Genomic DNA, 19862 nt, shown 5'->3' on the forward strand with positions numbered 1-19862 from the left:
CTTGGAAGCCCAGTTTGGCGGTGTGTGTCTGTGTGTACCAGCTTTTTTCTACATATTTGAATGTGTGCAAAGAAGTACTTGCAGAGACGTTCACTGCAGTGTTGTTTATAGGTATGCAAGGCTGAAATGAACTCAGTGCCTGTCCATAGGCCTCTGGTTAGGGAAAGTGTAGTTCATTTATATGAGGGTCTACTGTGCACCTGTTAAAAGGAATGAGAAATGTTTTGTGAGCAGATAAGGTCCAGGACACTGTATTAGTTTGCTACTTTTTCTTAAAGGGCATGTATATCATTACGTGTTTTGTTTATATGCAGGCTCTGGGAGGCTACACAAGTCACTAGCTTACTTTTAGGAAGGTAACTGAAAGATGGGTTTAGTGCTAGAAGGAAGGCTGAATATTTCCTTTATACACATTTGAACAAATTTGAGCTTTTTACCCTTAAATGCATTACCTGCACAAAATCAATGAGATTTTTTATAAACTAAATTTTAGGTATATTTTTAAATAACTGTTAACACATTGGTAAATTTTATTCTTGATACATGGATAAATTCCATTGCCCCTTTTGTTTCATAAGTCATCGCAATAATTAATCTGTCTTTTTCAGCTGAAAGATCATGTATATTTAGCTATTGGATGATATATCTCTCTAAAAAAACACCACAAGTTGTAGAGAGCACAGGTGGAACAAATGGAATTCAGTCATTTTTATCCAAAAGACTAAAGCTTGTGTATTTACCTGTCTTCTTTTTCTTGGTCATCTCTATAGCTTAGTTGGGAAGAATCTTGATATTATTGTTTTCGTTTCTAGTGTTGATTTGAGAACCTCCCTGCTAAAATCCTGTTCCTACCATGTGGGAAGTTTAATTACTGACTACCACACTTACATAGAAAACCCTTGTCATCCAAGGTCTGCCGTTCATTTGGTTTTGATTCTAGGGTGTCAAGTATTGCTCTGCATTTGTATCTCAGAAGCTCATTGCTCATTTCATACAGGAGGAAATGACTGCAGTGGCTAGAGGTGTTGAATCCAAAGATTCTGTGATAGGCCTTCCTTTTTTCCTTTTGTTGCTCTTCTGTAAATGGCTGTGCCTAGTGAAGGAAGGTAGGGTTCTTTTACCAAGACTATTGAGGACATGCCATTCAGGGACATAGCTGTGCTGGTCGGTTATGGGCCATTGACCTCAAAGCACCCACTGCAGCAGCCAGGGCCATACCAGCAACTCTCTCTCTTGAGAAGAAAATAAATATCTAAATAAAATAAAAATGTTTTTCTGGGCAGGCATAACTATATAAAGGAGACTTCTTCAGTATTGTATTTCTTTTCTGGAACCTTAATCAGAATTCCCATTTCCTGCTTCCCTGTTTCTTCCAGTCATGCAGTGTCAGCACGATGCAGTTTCAGATCCAGATACCGCTGACAGCATTGGGGCATTCCTGTATTTGGGACCCCAGCCCTCCAGAAAGCAGGGTGTGGACAGACACTGTTTCCTGTTTCTCTTGGGTGATCTGCTGTTGTACAATAACAAGCTCCAAATATAGAACTGATTTTTTTCATGCCTGCACTCATGGTCCCTCAGAAGAGAGAGTGTTTATTCAGTTGCCTTATAAGATTTTGCCTTTGTGCCAAAATGAACCCTGATAGGGTCTAATATTTTAAAATGTGACTAAGTAATAATGGAAGATAAATTTTGGAATTTAAAAGCTATTTCCTTACCAAGTTGTTCTTTAGATCTTAGATTTTTTTTTCAACCATTGTATTTGTTTTAGTCATATGGCATTTTTGCATTACTTAAATTAGTGTTTATCATATTTTCCCAAAGGGAGAGAGTTCATATTTTATATCAGAACTAAAGCACCCGGACCTCTATTGATACTTGGATTTGTTTTACAAATACAGTAAAAATGTTGTGTCTAAAATGTTAGGCTGCTTTAAATGGTCTCAAAATCAGAATTGTTCCCTTTCCCAAAGTGAGGACTGTGGGGGCATTGCTGAGGCAGAGCCAGGGTCCTGCAAACCTGGATGATATTTTAGAAAGTAGTTACTGAGCTCTCTGAGCCTCAGGTTCCTCATTTGTAAGATGAGATGGTGACAGACTATCTCACGGTCATTCTGAGGATTAAAGAATAATGGGTATAAAGTGTTTTGGAGGTGCCTGCAGGGATGGAGGATGCAGAGAGAAGGTGGAGCTTATTTTCTTGGCTGGTTAGAACTGGGGGGACTGACAGTTTACCTCTATTTGTCTGGGACAGCTTTGTTTTATGCTGGTTGTCCCAGCATTTAAAAAAACAATTTTTTTAAAGATTTTATTGGGGAATTGGGGAAGGGGAACAGCGTTGGGGAATCGGGGAAGGGGAACAGACAAGTTGCTGTCCTTTTGTTCTTCAGTCTAGTTGTGGAGGATGTTGCTTCACTGGCCCACGTTGGCACCATCACTGCACTCTTCCCGGGTGAGGCAATCAGTCGCCACTGGACAGCCGCTCACAGCGACTCATGGCAGCTCATGCCAGCTGCCGGCCGCTCACGCTGGCCAGCATAATTTTTAATAGTGCTTTCATTTGCTCTCAAAAGTATCCTGATTTGGACAATGATTATATGGTCACCCTAGTTAGAGCCCCGAAGTGTTTTTAAACCCTGGTAAGTCTAAGAAATGAATCTGAGGCTTTTGGTCATGTTTCCCATCCCTTACTTTGTCACTTGCTCTCAAACTTAGGCATTGATTGTCAATTACAAGTAGAAAAAGTCAGATGTTGTTCATACAGTACCAGTATATGCTCTAATAGCTGTATTTTTGTAGAAAGGAAACTCGTCATCTCTGAGGGTGTAAGTGACCAATTGGAATATTTTCTGTATTTCAGGAACCATTTGTAATCCCGGACCACGGAAATCTATGGCTAAACTGCTTTACATCCGCCTAGCTCTCTTTCTGCCAGAGATGGTCTGGGCTTCTCTGGGGGCCTCCTGGATAGCACACAGTGTTCACTGTGACAAGGCAGTTGTGAATGGCATCATTGCAACCGTCATTGTCAGGTGAGGTTTTCCCGTCATTTCTTTGGGTTTCTTGTCCCAAATGCATTTGAGATGTAGGTAAACAAACCTTTCTGATTAGCTACAGGTAGCCCAACGTCATGCAGCCTTCCTAAAATGGTTAGAAATTGGACCTTTTTGAGTAAATCATAAAAATTTAGAGGCACCCATCTATATATGAGAAATAATTCATCTTCCATTATGCATTTATTGATGTAGTTTTCTTTCTTACTGCTTCTCATTTTTCTGTATTCCCTCCCTTCTCTTATAAAAAGGAAAAAAACCAAAACAAGGGTACGTACTAATGGTAGGATGAGAAGAATCACAGTGTCAGGAATGGCAACAGAGAATAACGCACTAGCATAAGACTTGCAGTTTCAGGCTAAAAACTTGACATTTTCTACATACATCCCCTTGTGTTATAAAGAAGGGAATTGTGCTGATGGTGCCTTTCCTGAGTCTCACAGCAGAATCCCTCCCTCACAGAGACTCGTCTCCCAGTAGCACGTGGGCAGGAACCCTCAGAGCCTTGCACATCGCGGACAAGCTAGAATCATTTAAATGTATGACTGGAAGACCTATCAGAGTGTCTCGCAATATGGCAACATTCTTGTGGTTTTACTGAGAGGAACCCTGAAGCACTGAGGAGTAAGGGCCTGGGTCATGGTCGGGGGGCTGTGGAGAACACGTTCCAGCTGCCTCCTTGCCCAGGCTGCAACTCTACCCTCCAGACAGCTCCTTTTCTCTTTTGTGATCTTTACTTTTAGGGCTCTGATCTTTGTGGGGCCTGGGTTAGCCATGAGCTTATAAGGAACTTTCCAGAAGAAACAAGTTGCTTGTCTTATTCAGCTTCTGGAAGAGTCACATCTTCCTTGGTAACTGAGCCATAGTTGTACAGATGCAAAAACTGAAACCACAGGAGGGAGCTTTGGGCTCCTGTCTCTGCATGGAGGACCCACAGCTCTTGAGCCTTTTCCTTTCTGTTTTGCAGTTGGATTATCATCGTCTCCACTGTGGTTACCATTGTCATTGTCTTTGACCCCCTGGGGGGGAAAATGGCTCCGTATTCCTCTGCTGCTCCCAACCACCTGGACAGTCAAGAGTCGAGTCAGTTACTTAATGGCCTCAAGACAGCAGCTACAAGCGTGTGGGAAACCAGAATTAAGTTCTTGTGCTGTTGCATTGGGAAAGACGACCACACTCGAGTTGCTTTTTCGAGTATGGCAGAGCTTTTCTCAACCTACTTTTCAGTAAGCTGACGGGGTCTGGTTTCGTCTCTTTCTTGTGTTTTAAGTAAATGCTTCTTACATTAAGATGAGTACTCTGCATTTTGAGCCCGTCCCCCAGTTCACATAAAATAGCTCCTGAGAATTTGTAGTCTGTGGGTGTGGCGGGGTGGGGGAGATGCCCCCTGGGACAAACAAGCCTGTTCTGGGGAGCCTCAACCAGGGCCCTGCGTTTGCAGACCCTGCCTCTGGTCAGCACATCTTGGTGCTGACACTTGTGCAAGTCACTGTCACGATTTTGAATTTGTTTTTAATGAATGGAATAAGTTTTTAAGGAACCTGTACATTTTGGGAATAATTTGTGTTTTCATGTCCTCCATCCAGCTGGTACTCAGCAGAAACAGGGAAAGTCATGCATTCAAGACATTATCAGACCTTGGTTTCTTACTACTTTATAGCACGGTAGAAATAATAGATTATTCTGCTTTTGGAGGGAAGTTTGACTAGATTATTGCAATGCAGAAGGGTGTCATCATTCTAGAGTGGTTTCGTCAGTGATTTGGAAATACTCATTTTTCTTTCACATTTAACGTGTCTTTTCATTAATGTCCTCTGATAAACTTACTGTGACCAATATTGAGACCAAGTAAGGGGGAGGAATTCTCTGGACGTCCTCTGCACCTGTGGTCTGTGTCTCGCCTGAGTAGTCTGACTGTACCGTCCAGGGCTGGCCCTGTAGCCTAACAGCAGCCTCCATGTAGGGATTGGCGTGTCCCCCTAAATAGTTTTATAGGAGTGCTTCAGCCTCGTCTTAAGATAGTTGGAAGAAGGAAGAGGATCTGGCTCTTCTCTACAGGATGACTTAACCTGTGTCATAGGCAGAACTCATGGCTCAGTGGCCCAGTGGCCAGTACCTGGCTCTTTCTATGGACCAGGAGTGCTGGGTATGGTTGAGGGGCCCTCCCTGCTCCCCAGCCCTCCTAGGAGAGAAGCGTAAGGTTAGGCTCAGAGACTCACTCTGTTGCCTTCCCAGTTCAAGGTTCTTTTTTTTTTTTTTTTTGCTGAGCCATCCCGCCACCTGTTGGCAGCTCACGGCTGCTCAGCTCGGGCTGACTCGAACCGCTGTTGCTCAGANCTGTTGGCAGCTCACGGCTGCTCAGCTCGGGCTGACTCGAACCGCTGTTGCTCAGAGCTCAAACTCTTGAGCGAGCTCTTAACCAACTGAGCCAGTTCAAGGTTCTTTTTGAGGCTCGCTATACTCAGTGAATATAAGTTCAGTCTCATAAATCTCTACCACGAACCTTTTGACCAAACCTTCACAGCACCTTGGGCAGCGAGAGTATAAACGTGCACTAAATTGGCAAAAGTGTCAAATTTACTCATTTACTCCCCCACTTTACAAAAAATGGGAACTAGATTAAAAGTAGCTGTCACTTGAAGTAAAATTTGAAGAGGAATATCAACAGTATTTTTATGTCCTTCAGTGGATTTGTCCGATGGCAGGATAGTGAAAAACGTTAAGCTCACATATAGGAGTCCCGAAAGGAAAGTACTTTTTAAAACACCTTTTTACATATAACTGTATCTGCGTGTGTTTGTATGCACGTGGGTGTATGTGTGTATGTGCGTGTGAACTGTATAAAACTGATTTTAAGGAATTCATGGGCAATTCCTGCTGAGATTTCTGACAAGCCGCTGTGATTCCCCTCCAGGACACAGACCTGGTGCCCAGTGACATTGCGGCAGGCCTCACCCTTCTCCATCAGCAGCAGGACAGTATCAGGAATAACCAGGAGCCTGAGGAGCGGATCAGCCATTCTCCAGGGTCCTCCCAGGTAAGCCCATGTTTCTGTTGGGTTGTACAGTTTTGACATTTATACCCATTTGTGAGTCTTAAAGCCAAACAAAACAAAACTAGCTAGCAGCAGTTCAGGAGTTGGTTTGGAATCAGACTTGTGGCTTCTGCTCGTTGTGGTTTGTCACCTGTGAGGTGGGGCAGCTCCTCTCAAACTGGAGTTCAAGTAGAGTGTGCCCATTCCTGGCCAGTTTGCCAACCAGAGTATTTTTAAAATTTAAAGCATTCTCTTTTAGGAAAGTGGCCATGAATCAATAGTTCCTTCTGGGGTGGTACCTGATTTTCCCAGGGTAACGTGTGTGCTCTCTTCTCTGGGCCTAGGGAGCAGAAGCAGTTCAGCTGTGCTTCATGATAGTTTTCCTGCCAGAGATTTTTATGCTGTTGAAAGAGTAGTTCACGTAGACACATGTATTTCTCTGCACCTGTTCAATCATAGAGTTTTCCACTGCTCACCTGTTGCCAGTGGCGTGGCAGTCGGCTGACCTTCCCGTGCATCGGGCAGGAAGTCACTGGTTCACTTCCCCTGGAGCCAGAAAAGTCATCAGCGGTTTTTGCTGCTGACTTCCACTGTGCTTGCTGCATTCCTGTAAAGTCAGGGGTCCGTCTCCATCTGTGTTGGAGGACCAGTCCTTCCATAGAGGACTTTCCTTTGGAGGTCCTCTGCGAGGTGTGTTCAGCGAGGACAGAAAGGGAACAAGCAGGAATTTGAGTTCAGGTTTAAGGTCTTAGTGTAGAGCCTCCCCTTAATGGCTTCCCCTGACTGTTTTTCTCCTGCAGGAAGCTGATTTGGATGCAGAATTAGAAAACTGCCATCATTATATGCAGTTTGCCGCAGCTGCCTATGGGTGGCCTCTCTACATTTACCGGAACCCGTTCACAGGGCTGTGCAGGATTGGTGGCGACTGGTAGGTCTGCAGGAGCCGGGGCCTCTGCCTTCCTTTAGATGTCTCCTGCTGTGGTGCCCATACTTTATTTTCTAAAAATAATCCTATTTCCCTTGTTAAAAAAAAACTTTCTATTTTGAAATATTTCAAAAACTGCAAGAGCAGTGCTAAGAGCGCCCATACAGCCTTTATCTAGAGTCACCAGTTGTGACTCATTTTTGTCACATGTGCTGTATCACTCCCTGTATATATTACACATATTTTGTCCCCTGAAACATGAGATTTAGTTGCAGATGTCTTGCCCCTTTAGCTCTAATTACTTCAGCCTGTATTTCTTAAGAATAGGACATTCTTTTACAAAACTATAGTACAATTATAAAATTCAGGATATTTATCATTAACCATTAGCTAATTTACAACTTGTGTGCAAATTTTTCCAATCGTCCCAATAATATTTTTATACAGTTTTTCCTCCAGTCCGGGATTATGTGTTGCATTTAGTTGTCATGTCTCCTTAGTCTCCTTCAGTTTGGAACAGTTTCTCACTTTTTATCTTTCGTGATATTGACATTTTGAAAAGGACAATCCAGATATTTTGTAGAATGGCCCTCAGTTGGCATTTGTCTGATGGCTTCTTCATGATTAGATTCAGGTTGTACATTTCTGGCAGGAATGCTCTGTCAGGAACCTTGTGTCCTGGATTCGTCATAATGGGAGACACATGATGCCAGTTTGTCCCATTGCTGGTGATTAAAGGGTCTCCATCGTTGTTGATTTAATTCATTTTTGGAATATGCAAAGCATTAAGATGATTCCAGAAGTCAGCACACTAGTAAGAAGCATGCCCAGAAATACGTTGTCTTTTCAAAGCCATTATATGTTAGCCAGACTAAGTCCTAAGAGTTGTAAACTGTAGTCTTCATTGAGGTTTGCTGGGAAAATAGGACAGTGGGTTTGCTCTTTCTTGGTAGGTGGCTGAGGTTGTCCCATTTTTAGTTGCAGAAGCAGGACGGCCGACTATGACTTGGTTGGAGGTGATCAGCTCAACTGTCACTTTGGCTCCATCCTGCAAACGACAGGGCTGCAGTACGGGGACTTTGTTCACATAAGCTTCCATGACAAGGTAGAATGCAATGGGTGCTCGCCGCTTTGGGGTCCTGGAGCCCTTTGGGATCCTAATGGAAGTTATCAATTATTCCCCCAGAAAAATGTGTGTACACTCTCTCCGTCTCTCTCTCTCTCTCTCTCTCTCTCTCTCTCTCTCTCCCTCTCTCCGTCTCTCCGTCTCTCCGTCTCTCTCCATCTCTCTGTCTCTGTCTCTTTCTCTGTCTCTCTGTCTCGCCTTCCAGGGGCTTTTCAAACCCCCTGGAAGCCCACACAGGTTTACCATAAGATGAAGCCAGAAGTCTTCATCAGAGCTTCTGTACTGTGTTTTGACATGAGTTCATATTTTATTGAAGAGCAGTGAGTTGCATTTGGTTTCAGTCCCACACAGGTGTCTGGAGTTCATTAACGCTGGTTCCTGGGTATGAACTCCATCCACCGTAGTGCAGTGCAGTGGGTCTCACACTCTGGAAGGCATCAGAGTCCCTGAGGAGTTGGTGGCTCTACAGAAGCCAGCCCTGTCTGGCTTCTTCGATCGTCTTTGGTGTGGCTTCGCAGCTCCTCGGGTGATTCTCAGGTGCCAGAAGTGACAGGCTGCTGGTTCATTGCACTTGTTCTCAAATTTGCTGCCGAATGGACTCTCCCAGGGAGCTTTGAGATCTCTGGAAGTCCAAGCCACATCCTGGGTCAGTTAAATCAGAATCTCTGGCCAGGGGACCCCAGCTCAGGAGTCCCCCAAGTGCTTCTAGTGTGCAGATGACGTGGGGACCACTGGTGAGCGTATTGCTCTCCAGCCCAGTGGCTCCCAGAATCACCTGGGAAGGTTACAGAAGCCCAGTGCCCCGCTCACACGCCATCCCAGTGACTGGTGGAGACCAGGCGTGAGTGTTGTTTGAATACCCTCAGTGTGTGTGCTGTGCAGCTCTCCACTGCCCTTACACTGAGTGGTAAGGACAGAAAGAACTGCAGTGTTTCAAAGAAGACAGTTTTTCAAAAGGTTTGTGACTGTTCTGTGAGCTTTTTCCAAGGAGCCTTCACACAATGTCAACATGGTCCTGTCCTGTGGAAACCAGGGACATGAGGTTGGCAGTCATTTCTTTCCCGTGTGCTCCAAATACACAACTGCTCACTGTAAACAAGTGGCTGCCATCGCGTTGGCTGCCGTTGGTCAGGGGCCTTCCACAGGCCAGGTGATTTTTGTCTGTGCTCCAGCCAGCGGGGTTGGCTGCCATTATATCCATGAAGATGAGGAAACAGACTGTAGGAGAACAGAAAACATTTGCTTGTGCTCACGGGGCAGGAAGGGGCAGAGTGGAGCTTCTGACCCAGGTCTGCCTAACAGCGCACCCTCTGTGTTCTTTCTGGACTGGCTCTGAAGTCAGGAGCCCAGAGTTACAGCGTCACCTGTGGTTGGTTCTGAAGGAAAGTGGGTGCTTACAGGGCCCAGAGCCTTGTACCCTGCTCACACACCAAGTACGGGCTCTGGTCTTGCCCGCTGAGATGGCCCCACCTGCCCAAGGTAACAGGGTGGCAGTAACCTGAAGAGAGCCGCTGGTGAACAGCACCTGCCTGTTGTGGCACGGAGCCATGACTTTTAGTTCGTGGCCACAGAACTCGGTTTATCCATGGACTTCCTACTGGTGCTGGGACTGAGATGAAGGAGGTCAAGTTCACCTGTAGTGCCCGTACAACAGTGTAGATGTGATGTGATGTGAGGGGTTCATATGAATGAATGCATTTTGTATGAAAGCCCTGATTTATAGCGTGTCAGAGTAGTCATACTGCCGGGTGAGGGAGAGAGGCTGGTCCGTGTGCTCCTTTCTTCCCCTGTCCGGGAACCAGGTTTTCATTGCTGTCCTGTCAGATACTGAGCCGGCCCCACTGAATCAGTACTGTGCTCGTTACTCAGGCCTCGTGCGTATTCCTCTCTCCCGCAGGTGTATGAGCTTCCCTTTTTAGTGGCTCTGGATCACAGGAAAGAATCTGTCGTGGTGGCTGTGAGAGGGACCATGTCTCTGCAGGTAAGGGGCCTGCCATGGTCGGCCTGGGTACAGGGGCTGCCAGTCAGCAGGCCGTGGGTACTCTGCCGGAACTGAACGAAAGCAGTCATGAGGTCCCGCGTCAGACACAGGAAAATACCAGGACGGAGGATGAGGAAGCGAATCCAGGGTTGTGAAATATTCTCCTTGAAAAAACAGATGAAGTCGTTTCCTTTTAATTGAGAAATCTCAGAAACAGATAGGCCAGCAGTGTGCGCACCCCTGCCCAGGGATGCCCACTCAACTCACCAATGAGCCTGGCCAGGCCTCCAGCTTAGGTGACCTTCCCCTCGAAATTCTACACCCAGAGCCAGAAGGGGACAGTAAGTTAGGTAGTGCTGTCAAAAGTCCCATGTTGTCAGCTCTACCTCAAGTTCCTGAGTTCCCGTTCGGGACCTCAGCCAGCCCAGTGCTCCTGCTGGTGCCCAAGGACCTGCCCTTTGGATGCTGTGAGAACGGCCATTCCCTTTCCCCAGCTCAGGAACCTCTGTCCCACCCGCTCACGCCTAGTTTCTCCGCCCTGTGGAGATGCTGGACAACTTTCCTCTGTCGGTTTCTGCGTCAGGCTCTCTGGTCTCTTCTGGGCTGCTCCTCCGTCTCTGGTTCTTATTTCTCTGCTAACCCAGAAAATGTAATGACTCTCCAAAGCTCGAGCCTCCACCGTCCTCTGCGCACTCTGACCGGCTCTGTGGGGCAGGCTTGCAGCTCTGGTTGGTGGCTAAGACCCCATGGGCATCCTAAAGAGCCACCTCCGTCTGCCCAGAGGCACTGAGGAAAGCAGAGCCCTCACCCCCATTTCTAGTAATACTGCAGTGTTCCCCCACTGCCCACTGAAAGAGGGCCAAGTGGTCTTCAGTGTCTCCTCACGTGTTACCCAGCTGTCGTGTGTGGAGTCCTGCCTGGGCCTGTCTCTGGCTGACTCCTCCCCGTTGCCAGTGCCACAGCCCTCGTTCTGGACCCAGTTCTGTGTACCTGAGCCAGTCAAACTTTCCTACCTTGGTCCCTGTCTCTAGTCTCACCTTCCCAATCTGTCCTGAGTACTGTTCACAGATACTCTGTTAGAACGTGGGTCACATCTTACCACTCCTTCTCAGAAACCTCTGGGACTTCCCACCGCTTGAACACAAAGTTCAGGGTTCTTATCACAGCTCTGCTGGCGCTTTATGACCTGACCGCACCCTGCCTTTCCAGTTCCCAGTCAGCACTGGGCACGGGGCCAGTGGTTTCCAGCCCTGGAAGCGCACCTGTGGGGCTTTGTGAAGAGTGTAGACGAGGAGCCCCTCCCACAGTGAGCCAGGCTCACGGGGTCCTAGGGACACACCAGCCTCTTTCAGGCAGCCCCTCTGCCCGTATCCCCTTCATGCGCCCATTGCTGAGCGGCTCACTGCCTACTTCCTGCGCAGGTGCCTCTGCCTCGGGTCCTGCCATGCCCTTGAGTGAGGATGCCTGCCTGTCCTCTGCTTTCTGAAAGCGAGCTTTTCCTTCAGGTCTGGATCGCGTGCCACCTCCTCCAGGAAGGCCCCTGCTCCTTCTGATGTGTCTCTTTAACCCCCCCTTCTTTCAGCGAGCTGTTGACTGAGCCCTCATACAGGCTCACAGTTGCTTTGTGTGCGGGGAGGGAGAGCAGAGGGTGTGTCTTAGACGTGTCCCAGTCCCAGGTCCCCCTCCCTGTTGTTCATGCCTGGCCCACAGCTGGGTGTGCTGCAGGTCAGGAGCTATCTGGCCACCTGGGTTTCTCTCCTGAATTTAGGCTTTATGGGTTCAGGTCTCAACAGTCTGACCCAGGAGACGGTGCCCCCAGACAGTGCACGACTCACCCCAGCTGATGCCTCTTCCTCAATGCACCTTTGTAGGACATCCTTACGGACCTGTCAGCGGAGAGCGAGACCCTGGACTTAGAGTGTGAGGTGCAAGACTGTTCGGCACATAAGGTAGAAGCCCTGGGGTCTGGAAGGTTCTGTGAAGGAGAAACTGAAAGGGGTCAGAATTTTCCCCACCCTGAATCTCTCATGTTAATTCAAGCCATAAACAAATAACTACTATACACCAGGTGCTGTGCAGAGATGCATTTATTCTTACAGCGCAGTCTCACGACAGCCCTATGAGGTGGTGGTGGTCTTCATTTTTTTAAGAGAGAGAAGCAGGTTTAGAGCAGTCAAGTGACTTCCCAGAAGCCACACAGTTCTTGAAATAAGTGTCCAAGTCGGATTTGAACCCCAACCAAACGTTTTTCTTCCCTTGTAACTAAAGTAGTACATTCTCATGGTAAAAAAAATAACTTAAGTTTCAATACAGAGCAAACTAGACCTCCCGCCAGGTGCCCCCCCCCCCATTCCCCCTGTGAGAGGCAGACACTGGGAGCCCTTTCCTGCGTGTCATTCCCCTTTGCAGCTGTTGGCAACACTCCAGTCCTTGTGTCACTGTTGCTGGGCCACGGGGTGGCCTGTGTGAGCTCCCCTGAGGGAGGGAGCATGGCCTGCCCAAGAGCTGTTGGCTTTTTTCACGTTTTAAATGCACATACCATAGTATTTGTCATTTTCACCTTTTATAAGTGTACAATTCAGTGGCATTAAATACATTCAGAATGCGCTGTATCTACACCAAAACTTTTTCATTATTGCCAACATACATCCTGTATCATGGAATACTCTCTCCTCTTCCCTAACCCCCATTAACCACCGTTCTACCGGCCTTGAGCTTGGTTATTCTCCGGACCTCATATTAGAGGAATCGTATGGTATTTGTCCTTTTATGACTGGCTTATTTCACTTACCATCATGTTTTCAAGGTCCATCCATGTTGTAGCGTGTGTTAGAATTTCCTTCCTTTTTAAGGCTGAGTAATATCCCATTGTGTATATATACCCTTTTGGTTTATCCATTTGTCCAACGATGGACATTTGGGGTTTGCTCACATTTTGGCTGTTGTGAACAATATTGCTATGAGTGTGGATGTGCAGATACTGTCCCTGCTTTCATTCCTCTCGGGTATAGACCCCGAAATGGGACTGCTGGGTCTTATGGTCATTCTGTGTCTAACTGTTTACGGAACGTCTACACTGTTTTCCAGCACAGCTGCACCATTTGGCATTCCCCCAGCAATCTATGAGTTCCCATTTCTCCACAGTCTCATCAACACTTACTTTCTGTTCTTTTTATTAGTGCCACCCCCGAGTGGGTGTGGGGGAAGTGGTGTCTCGTGGGGGTTTTGATGTGCGTGTCCCTGATGACTAATGAGGGTGCATAGCGGAGTATTCTGATGTCTGAGGGAAAGCGGACGATTCCCAGAGGTCCCACAGCTACTTTGGGGAGGTGTCGATCAGGATGTCAGGGATGCAGGGCAGTGCGCCTGTGTTGTTTTTATATACCTCATGGGGTTTTTTTAAACCAAAGCATATATTCTGTAGTAATCATTTTTTAAATAGAATGCTTAATTTTTATGCAAATATGTGTTAAAGCAAGTGTAGCTGTTGGTGACTGAAACGCAGTGTCCTGCCTGGACCATTTCCAGTAATGAGGCAGAGTGGAGGCTTTCGTCTATCACCAGAAAAAGCCTGAGAGGCCTAGGAATGTGAATTTTTTCCTCTAACCCTTAGCTGCCTCAATTCACAAAAGAGTCCTGTTTAACTGTTATTGGGTGTGTATGAATAAACAAAAATTTAAACCGTATTATAGAGACACGTAACCAGACAACCATAGAATGGGCTTGGCTATGTGGTTTGGTTCTTATGGGATTTGCCCGCAGGTAAAGGCTCTGAGTGACCACAGCTATGGCGCTTGCGCCTGGGCCTGTTTACCAGCCGAGGCTGCCTCCAGCACTGCCTCATCCAGTAACAGCTCTTGCCCTCAAGCCAGGGAGACAGCTGCTCAAGGCCTAAGGGCATGCATGATCTGGTCTCTGCCCTTGGCTTCCACTGTACCAGGCGTGGCTCTGGTGCTGTCCACAGTAATGGAGTTGAAAGCTCTGCAGCTGAAAACTGTCTTGGCATTTTGTCTGAAAGGTGTGTCCCAGGGAGACTCCACCCAGCAGCAGTTGTGGTCCAGGTTCTGTTCGGTTCTGACTGCCCGGAACTGGGTATAAATGTTGAAAGATGTTGACGGCATTGCATACTTACAGGGTAGTAAAGGAAACTGGTGGTTTGTCAACAAGCTCTGTCAAGTTGTACACAGAATGTTAAACCCTGCAAACTGCCTCTTGGTTTCTCTTCTGTGAGGCCAGGTTCAGCGCTCTACTCAGAGACTTACAGAATTACTGATGCAGTAATGACTGAATCAAAGCTTTAGAGATGATCAAGCAGTCTCCTATCTGCTAGAATCCCTCCTCCAACTTTTAGAGGACAAGCTGTATGAGCACAGGGGCCAGGCCCGTCTTGTCTTGCCATGTAGGGAGCACTCCGAAAATATATTGGATAGGACTGTCGCTCCTCTTTTAGAACTGCTTAACTTTCAAGAAACTGTGACAGATACATTTATTAGGAAGTTTTACATTTTATTTATTTTTTGAAATTAAATAAAACCTGACCTCCCTGTACCTCACTTCTGATCATCTAAGTTTTGCCTTTGCAGGAACAGTGCATACTTAATCAATGTCACTGATTCAGAACTTTATGTTTTAATGTCATTTATAATCTAAATCTGACCAACCATAGGGACTTCGCTGCAGTAAAAGTTGCTATGTCCATACGGCATAACACTGTGTAGCTACAGAAAACGCCGTAGCAATATCTGTTGACATGGAAAGATGTCCCTGATGCCACCCATTGGTTCATGGGAATATTTATTGAGCACCTGCTGCATGCCAGGAATACAGCAGTAAGTGGTGGGCATGGCCACTGCCTGAGACGCTTACCTCCTATGTGGGGAGACAGGGTCACAAATAAGTGTACAGTGTAATCCTGTTGTCTGTCCTGGTGGAACCCGCCTGTCGGACAATCACTAACCACCTCCTTTGTCTGTGTTTTTAGGGGATTTCTCAAGCTGCCAGATACGTGTACCGACGACTCATCAACGATGGGATTTTGAGCCAAGCTTTCAGCCTTGCTCCTGTGAGGTTTTAATTTTTCTTTCCTTTCATTTTCTCTGTCATGAGCTGTTTGGTCTTTTAACTTTTTACTCATTCTACTTTTGTCCCCTAGGAATACCGGCTTGTCATCGTGGGTCACAGCCTGGGAGCAGGCGCTGCAGCCCTACTGTCCATCATGCTCAGAAAGTCCCACCCACATGTCCGCTGCTACGCCTACTCCCCACCCAGGGGATTGCTGAGGTACTTCCTTGTTTTGCGTGTTACCGGGGGCTACGTACAAACCATATGGTTAATACGAATCTTTAATTTGTAATTTAATTATAATTTTTCATCCTCAGTAGAAGTTTGTTTTCAGTTACTATTTAGTTGAAGAAAGAATGAATAGCCTTTCATAGGTCTGTCTGACCATGGCTTTGATTTCCTAAATGATATAATGTTGATTTGTTTGAATTCAAATCCAAACAAGATTCTCATATTGGACAAGGGAAATTTGTAAGTCTTCTAAGGTATAGATTTTTCCCTCCCCTCTTTCTTTCTGAAACGAGGTTATTTGTTCTGGAGAATCCACATTCTGGACTTTGTTTATTGTATACTCAATGTCATTTTACATGTTCCTCTGTCCCCTTGGTTTGTATATCCTTGAAAATGGTAATTATGTCAAGACTTGATCAGATTCCAAGTGTATTTTTTTAACCATACATTTTGGTAATGGTATGTAATTCCTGTTGCATCACATCAGCTTGTCTCTCTCTCTCTGATGTTAGCAGGTAATATTAGAGGTTGCAAAGTGTTGATATTCTACTTCCAGCATCCGTTCTACATTTATTAGTTAAAAATTATAAAGAACTTCTCTTCAAGTATTTGGTTACTCTGAGATATGGTTTACAGAGGAAAAGCAGGATAGATGCCTAAATGCTTGCATCTTTACCCTTATTTAGCAATGTTCAGAATAATGAACAGGTCTCCTAGCAGTCTCCAGAGGTGGAGTTACTATTGTAAACTGTTCTTATAAACTCCTGACCTTAAACATCTTTGTGTATCATTCAGTTGCCGTTGTGCTGGTGTTCACACTGTCCCATCTTTCGCCAGTGGGAATCTCCTTTTCAAATTAGGCTTCTCATGGTGACATACTGTCTGGTAGTCCCCTGCTTTCTTATACAAACGAGTCTCAGGTTTTTGCCCTGTTCTGTATGTGGCATCAACCGTTTCTCCAAGGAGCACTGTATTGAGTGGGAAATGGTTTTGAGAGACCATAAGCTGGGCACATGGGGTGCTTGTTACCACAGGTTGAGTCAGTTTCTTGGCCTTTTCAGTAGGAAGAGATAGGAAATGCTTGTTATTCCAAAGAAAAAAAAATATTCCGAGTTAATTTTGATACTTCCAATTTAAAGATCAGGGTTTTTACTTAAATTATTTGATTATATACTTGGTTTTAGCAGAATTCTTTGTATCTTTTATCTCCTATGATAAAAATCTTGGTTTCTGTCAACATTAACCTACAATTTGCATTTCTTTCTTTTATATACACACGTGTACACACACCCCCGTGTGAGAATATATATATATATATATATATATATATATATATATATATATATATATATATATATATATATATATATGGCTCATAGTTTTAGAATGGTAATACCAATATTACATCAAGTAGTTAAGAGATTTCTTTGCAGTTTATTTTATTCTTAGGTTACATTGCTACTAGGGAAGTACAGCCAATTATTTTGAAGTCACTTAGAGTTATTAGGTTCATTTGTTTCATTTGGCTTTTAGCTTTAAGGATTGCTTTGGTTATTTTGGTTTAGTTCTGTTGCATAATTATATTAAGCAATGGCATGGTTCCAAAGACAACTCTACAAAGTGAGGTACATTCAGGGAAATGCACATTCTACCCATTCCCCGTGTCTTCTCTATCCCCAGACGGAGCCATTTTTAATATTTTGACTCATCATCTTTGTATCCCTCTCCTCTTCTTAAGTGTAAGGTGGCGTACCGTACCTGCTGTACTGCGTCTGGTTGTTTAACTGGAATAGTGGGTTCTGCAGTCACATCACAATAGTACAGATAACCCTGGGGCTTTCACAGGTGCCAAGGCCTCGGCCCTCTGTGGATGCGCTGTCGTTTATGAATTGAACACAGCTCTCTGGGTGGATGCTGGAGTTGTTCCCAGCCTCTGCTTTGTAACAACTGCAATGAGTAGCCTTTTGCATCCGTCTTTGTACATTTTTGCCAGTGTCTGTCAGGTTCCTCCCAGTGGGGTTGCTGGGTCACAGGCTGTATGTACTTGCTTGGTCTGCGGGTCTTGATTTGGCTAGAATTTTAGCTGTGGTTCATCTCTGTTGCTGTATGTTGTGGCTTTACTACATACAATCTAGCAGGTGAGTTGCTCTAATTGGAGCTTCCATTTTATTTCTCTTCCCCTTTAGGGGGTAGAGAACAAAGGTATGAAAACTGACCTGTCACTGACCTGGCAGTCACTTGATTTCTCTTTGAAGCCCTCTGTGGGCAATATAATCATAAAACTAAGCTACTTCTTCTTTTGAAATTTCAGCAAATCTCTTTATGAATACTCTAAGAACTTCACTGTGTCACTTGTCCTGGGCAAGGATGTGATTCCCCGGTGAGTCTGCTGGACGCTTCATCTGGGGTTGGAGTAGCTGAACAGGCTAAGTACTGAGCCTCCATCTGATCTTTTGCTAAACAGGTTAAGTGTGACCACCTTGGAAGATTTGAAGAAGAGAATCTTGCGAGTGATTGCTCATTGTAATAAGCCCAAGGTAACTGTGCCCCGTCAGAAGGTCTGTAGGAATTTGCACCCCCCAATGAGGCTGTAAGTGGCTTGAGAGGGGGTTTTTAAATGCAAAGCCTCTTAGCCCAGGGCATTTGACCCATTGCTGGAAGCTCTTTCTACCCTCTGTACAGACTTTTGTCTGCTGTTCTATAGATGATGTCTAAGAAAGCAAATGGCTAAATCAAGCACATGTAATACCATAATTAGAAAATACTGGGTTGTCGAAAAAGTCATCATGCATTTTTGCAACGAAAAACAGAAAAAATATGTCATGACTTTTCCGACAACCCAGCACTATAATAGAACCATCCCTGTTCCAGGGAAGTGATTGCTTTCTGTCATACTTCTCTTAGCGTCTTGTGACCAATGGTATGTATCTGTCGTCTTTGGTTCCAAAGCTTAGAAAAGGAGGCTGCCAAGTACAGAGTTTAAGAGGTAATGGTATATCTATACTGTGGGATATTATGCAGTCATTAAAAACAGTGACATTTATATCTACCAATAGAGAAAGATAGCCATGATGTATTGTTAAGTTTTTGTTTGTTTGTTTGTTTTTTTAAAGACAGGCTTAAAAATGATTCTTAGGCACGCTGTAAGGCAGGGGAGGTAACGAAGAGATATATGACCAAAAAACCCATCAAAATGTAATTCTGTTTAGATCATGGGATTACAGATGATTTCTGCTTCTTAACCTTTGTTTCCTGTGTTTTTATTAGAAAAAATATTAAAAATGTAAACTTTCTCTTTATAAACTACCCACTCCCCCATCCAGTTTTTAAAAACTATGTAATGTCTATAGGGAAGAGTAAAACTGGTTTGCAGAATTACTGAAAAGAATTTAGGGTAATTTTCCCTCAATATCTGCATGATCTGTTTTTGTTTTGTTTTGTTTTGTTTTTTTAAAGATTTTTATTGGGGAATTGGGAGGATGGGAACAGTGCTGGGGAATTGGGGGAAGGGGAACAGACAAGTTGCTGTCCTTTTGTTCTTCAGTCTAGTTGTGGAGGACGTTGCTTCACTGGCCCAAGTTGGCACCATCATTGCGCTCTTCTCTGGCGAGGCAGATCAGTCGCCGGCTTCTGGACGGCCGCTCACTGCGGCTGCTGGCCGCTCACGCTGGCTGCTGGCTACACACGGTAGCCCCTGGCAACCCACTGCCACAGGGGCTGCAGCCTACGCCGTCGCCGGCGACTCTCGGCAGCCCAGCTCCAGGTTGAGCTGTTGTTCAGCATCTTAGCTGTGGAGGGCAGTGTCACTGGCCCTCATATGTGGGATCCGAACCGGGGCCCTCTGGCGTCCCAAGCGAGTTTTTAACCATCGCGCCACTCGGCCGGCCCTGCATGATCTGGTTTTTAAACATTGCTTCTGGTGTGATGGATTGATTGCCCGACACACCTGAGCTTAGGCCCACTGACCTCCATACCCCTAAGATCCATCATGTAAAATAAACCAGGTAGACGTTTGTGCGATTCTCAGGGCTGCTGTCACCTGGCACCAGCTCTGGGTCCAAGAAGGTGTCTGTGGTGACGGTGAAAGCCTCTGCGTAACAAGCACACTGCCTTCTTGTGTCTCGCCCTCAGTACAAGATTCTGCTGTACGGATGCTGGTATGAGCTGTTTGGAGGGGACCCCGATAACTTTCCGACAGAGCTGGATGGGGGCGACCAGAGAGACCTGACACAGCCTCTTCTTGGGGAGCAGAGTCTGCTGACACACGGGTCCCCAGCATACAGCTTCTCCAGTGACTCCCCGCTGGAGTCCCCCAGCAAGTACCCACCTCTCTACCCGCCTGGCAGGATCATCCACCTGGAGGAAGAGGGCACTTCAGGGAGGTGAGTGCAGGCAGCAGGGGCCGGAATGGCTCAGTCCATGCACCCCCAGTAAAGAAACGTGTGGAGTTA

The 19862-nt window shown here is 45.7% G+C and overlaps 1 protein-coding gene across 4 annotated transcripts in view; it reads left to right on the plus strand.

Annotated features, from left to right (window-relative positions):
- The window catches only part of DAGLB (diacylglycerol lipase beta), a 28475-nt gene that overhangs the window by 4876 nt on the left and 3737 nt on the right, over positions 1–19862 (plus strand). The window contains exons 3-14 of one of the 4 annotated variants that reach the window (XM_019637500.1): positions 2861–3032; positions 4021–4279; positions 5968–6090; positions 6888–7015; positions 7991–8117; positions 10036–10119; positions 11991–12068; positions 15101–15181; positions 15272–15399; positions 17723–17791; positions 17876–17948; positions 19543–19793. In XM_019637500.1, coding sequence (XP_019493045.1) covers positions 2861–3032; positions 4021–4279; positions 5968–6090; positions 6888–7015; positions 7991–8117; positions 10036–10119; positions 11991–12068; positions 15101–15181; positions 15272–15399; positions 17723–17791; positions 17876–17948; positions 19543–19793 — 1573 coding nt within the window. The remainder of the gene's footprint in view (positions 1–2860; positions 3033–4020; positions 4280–5967; positions 6091–6887; positions 7016–7990; positions 8118–10035; positions 10120–11990; positions 12069–15100; positions 15182–15271; positions 15400–17722; positions 17792–17875; positions 17949–19542; positions 19794–19862) is intronic. The other 3 variants (XM_019637502.1, XM_019637503.1, XM_019637504.1) reach the window with 3 other exon arrangements.

The sequence above is a fragment of the Hipposideros armiger genome, unplaced genomic scaffold (assembly GCF_001890085.2).
Source record: "Hipposideros armiger isolate ML-2016 unplaced genomic scaffold, ASM189008v1 scaffold_33, whole genome shotgun sequence".
NCBI classification, from domain to species: Eukaryota; Metazoa; Chordata; class Mammalia; order Chiroptera; family Hipposideridae; genus Hipposideros; species Hipposideros armiger.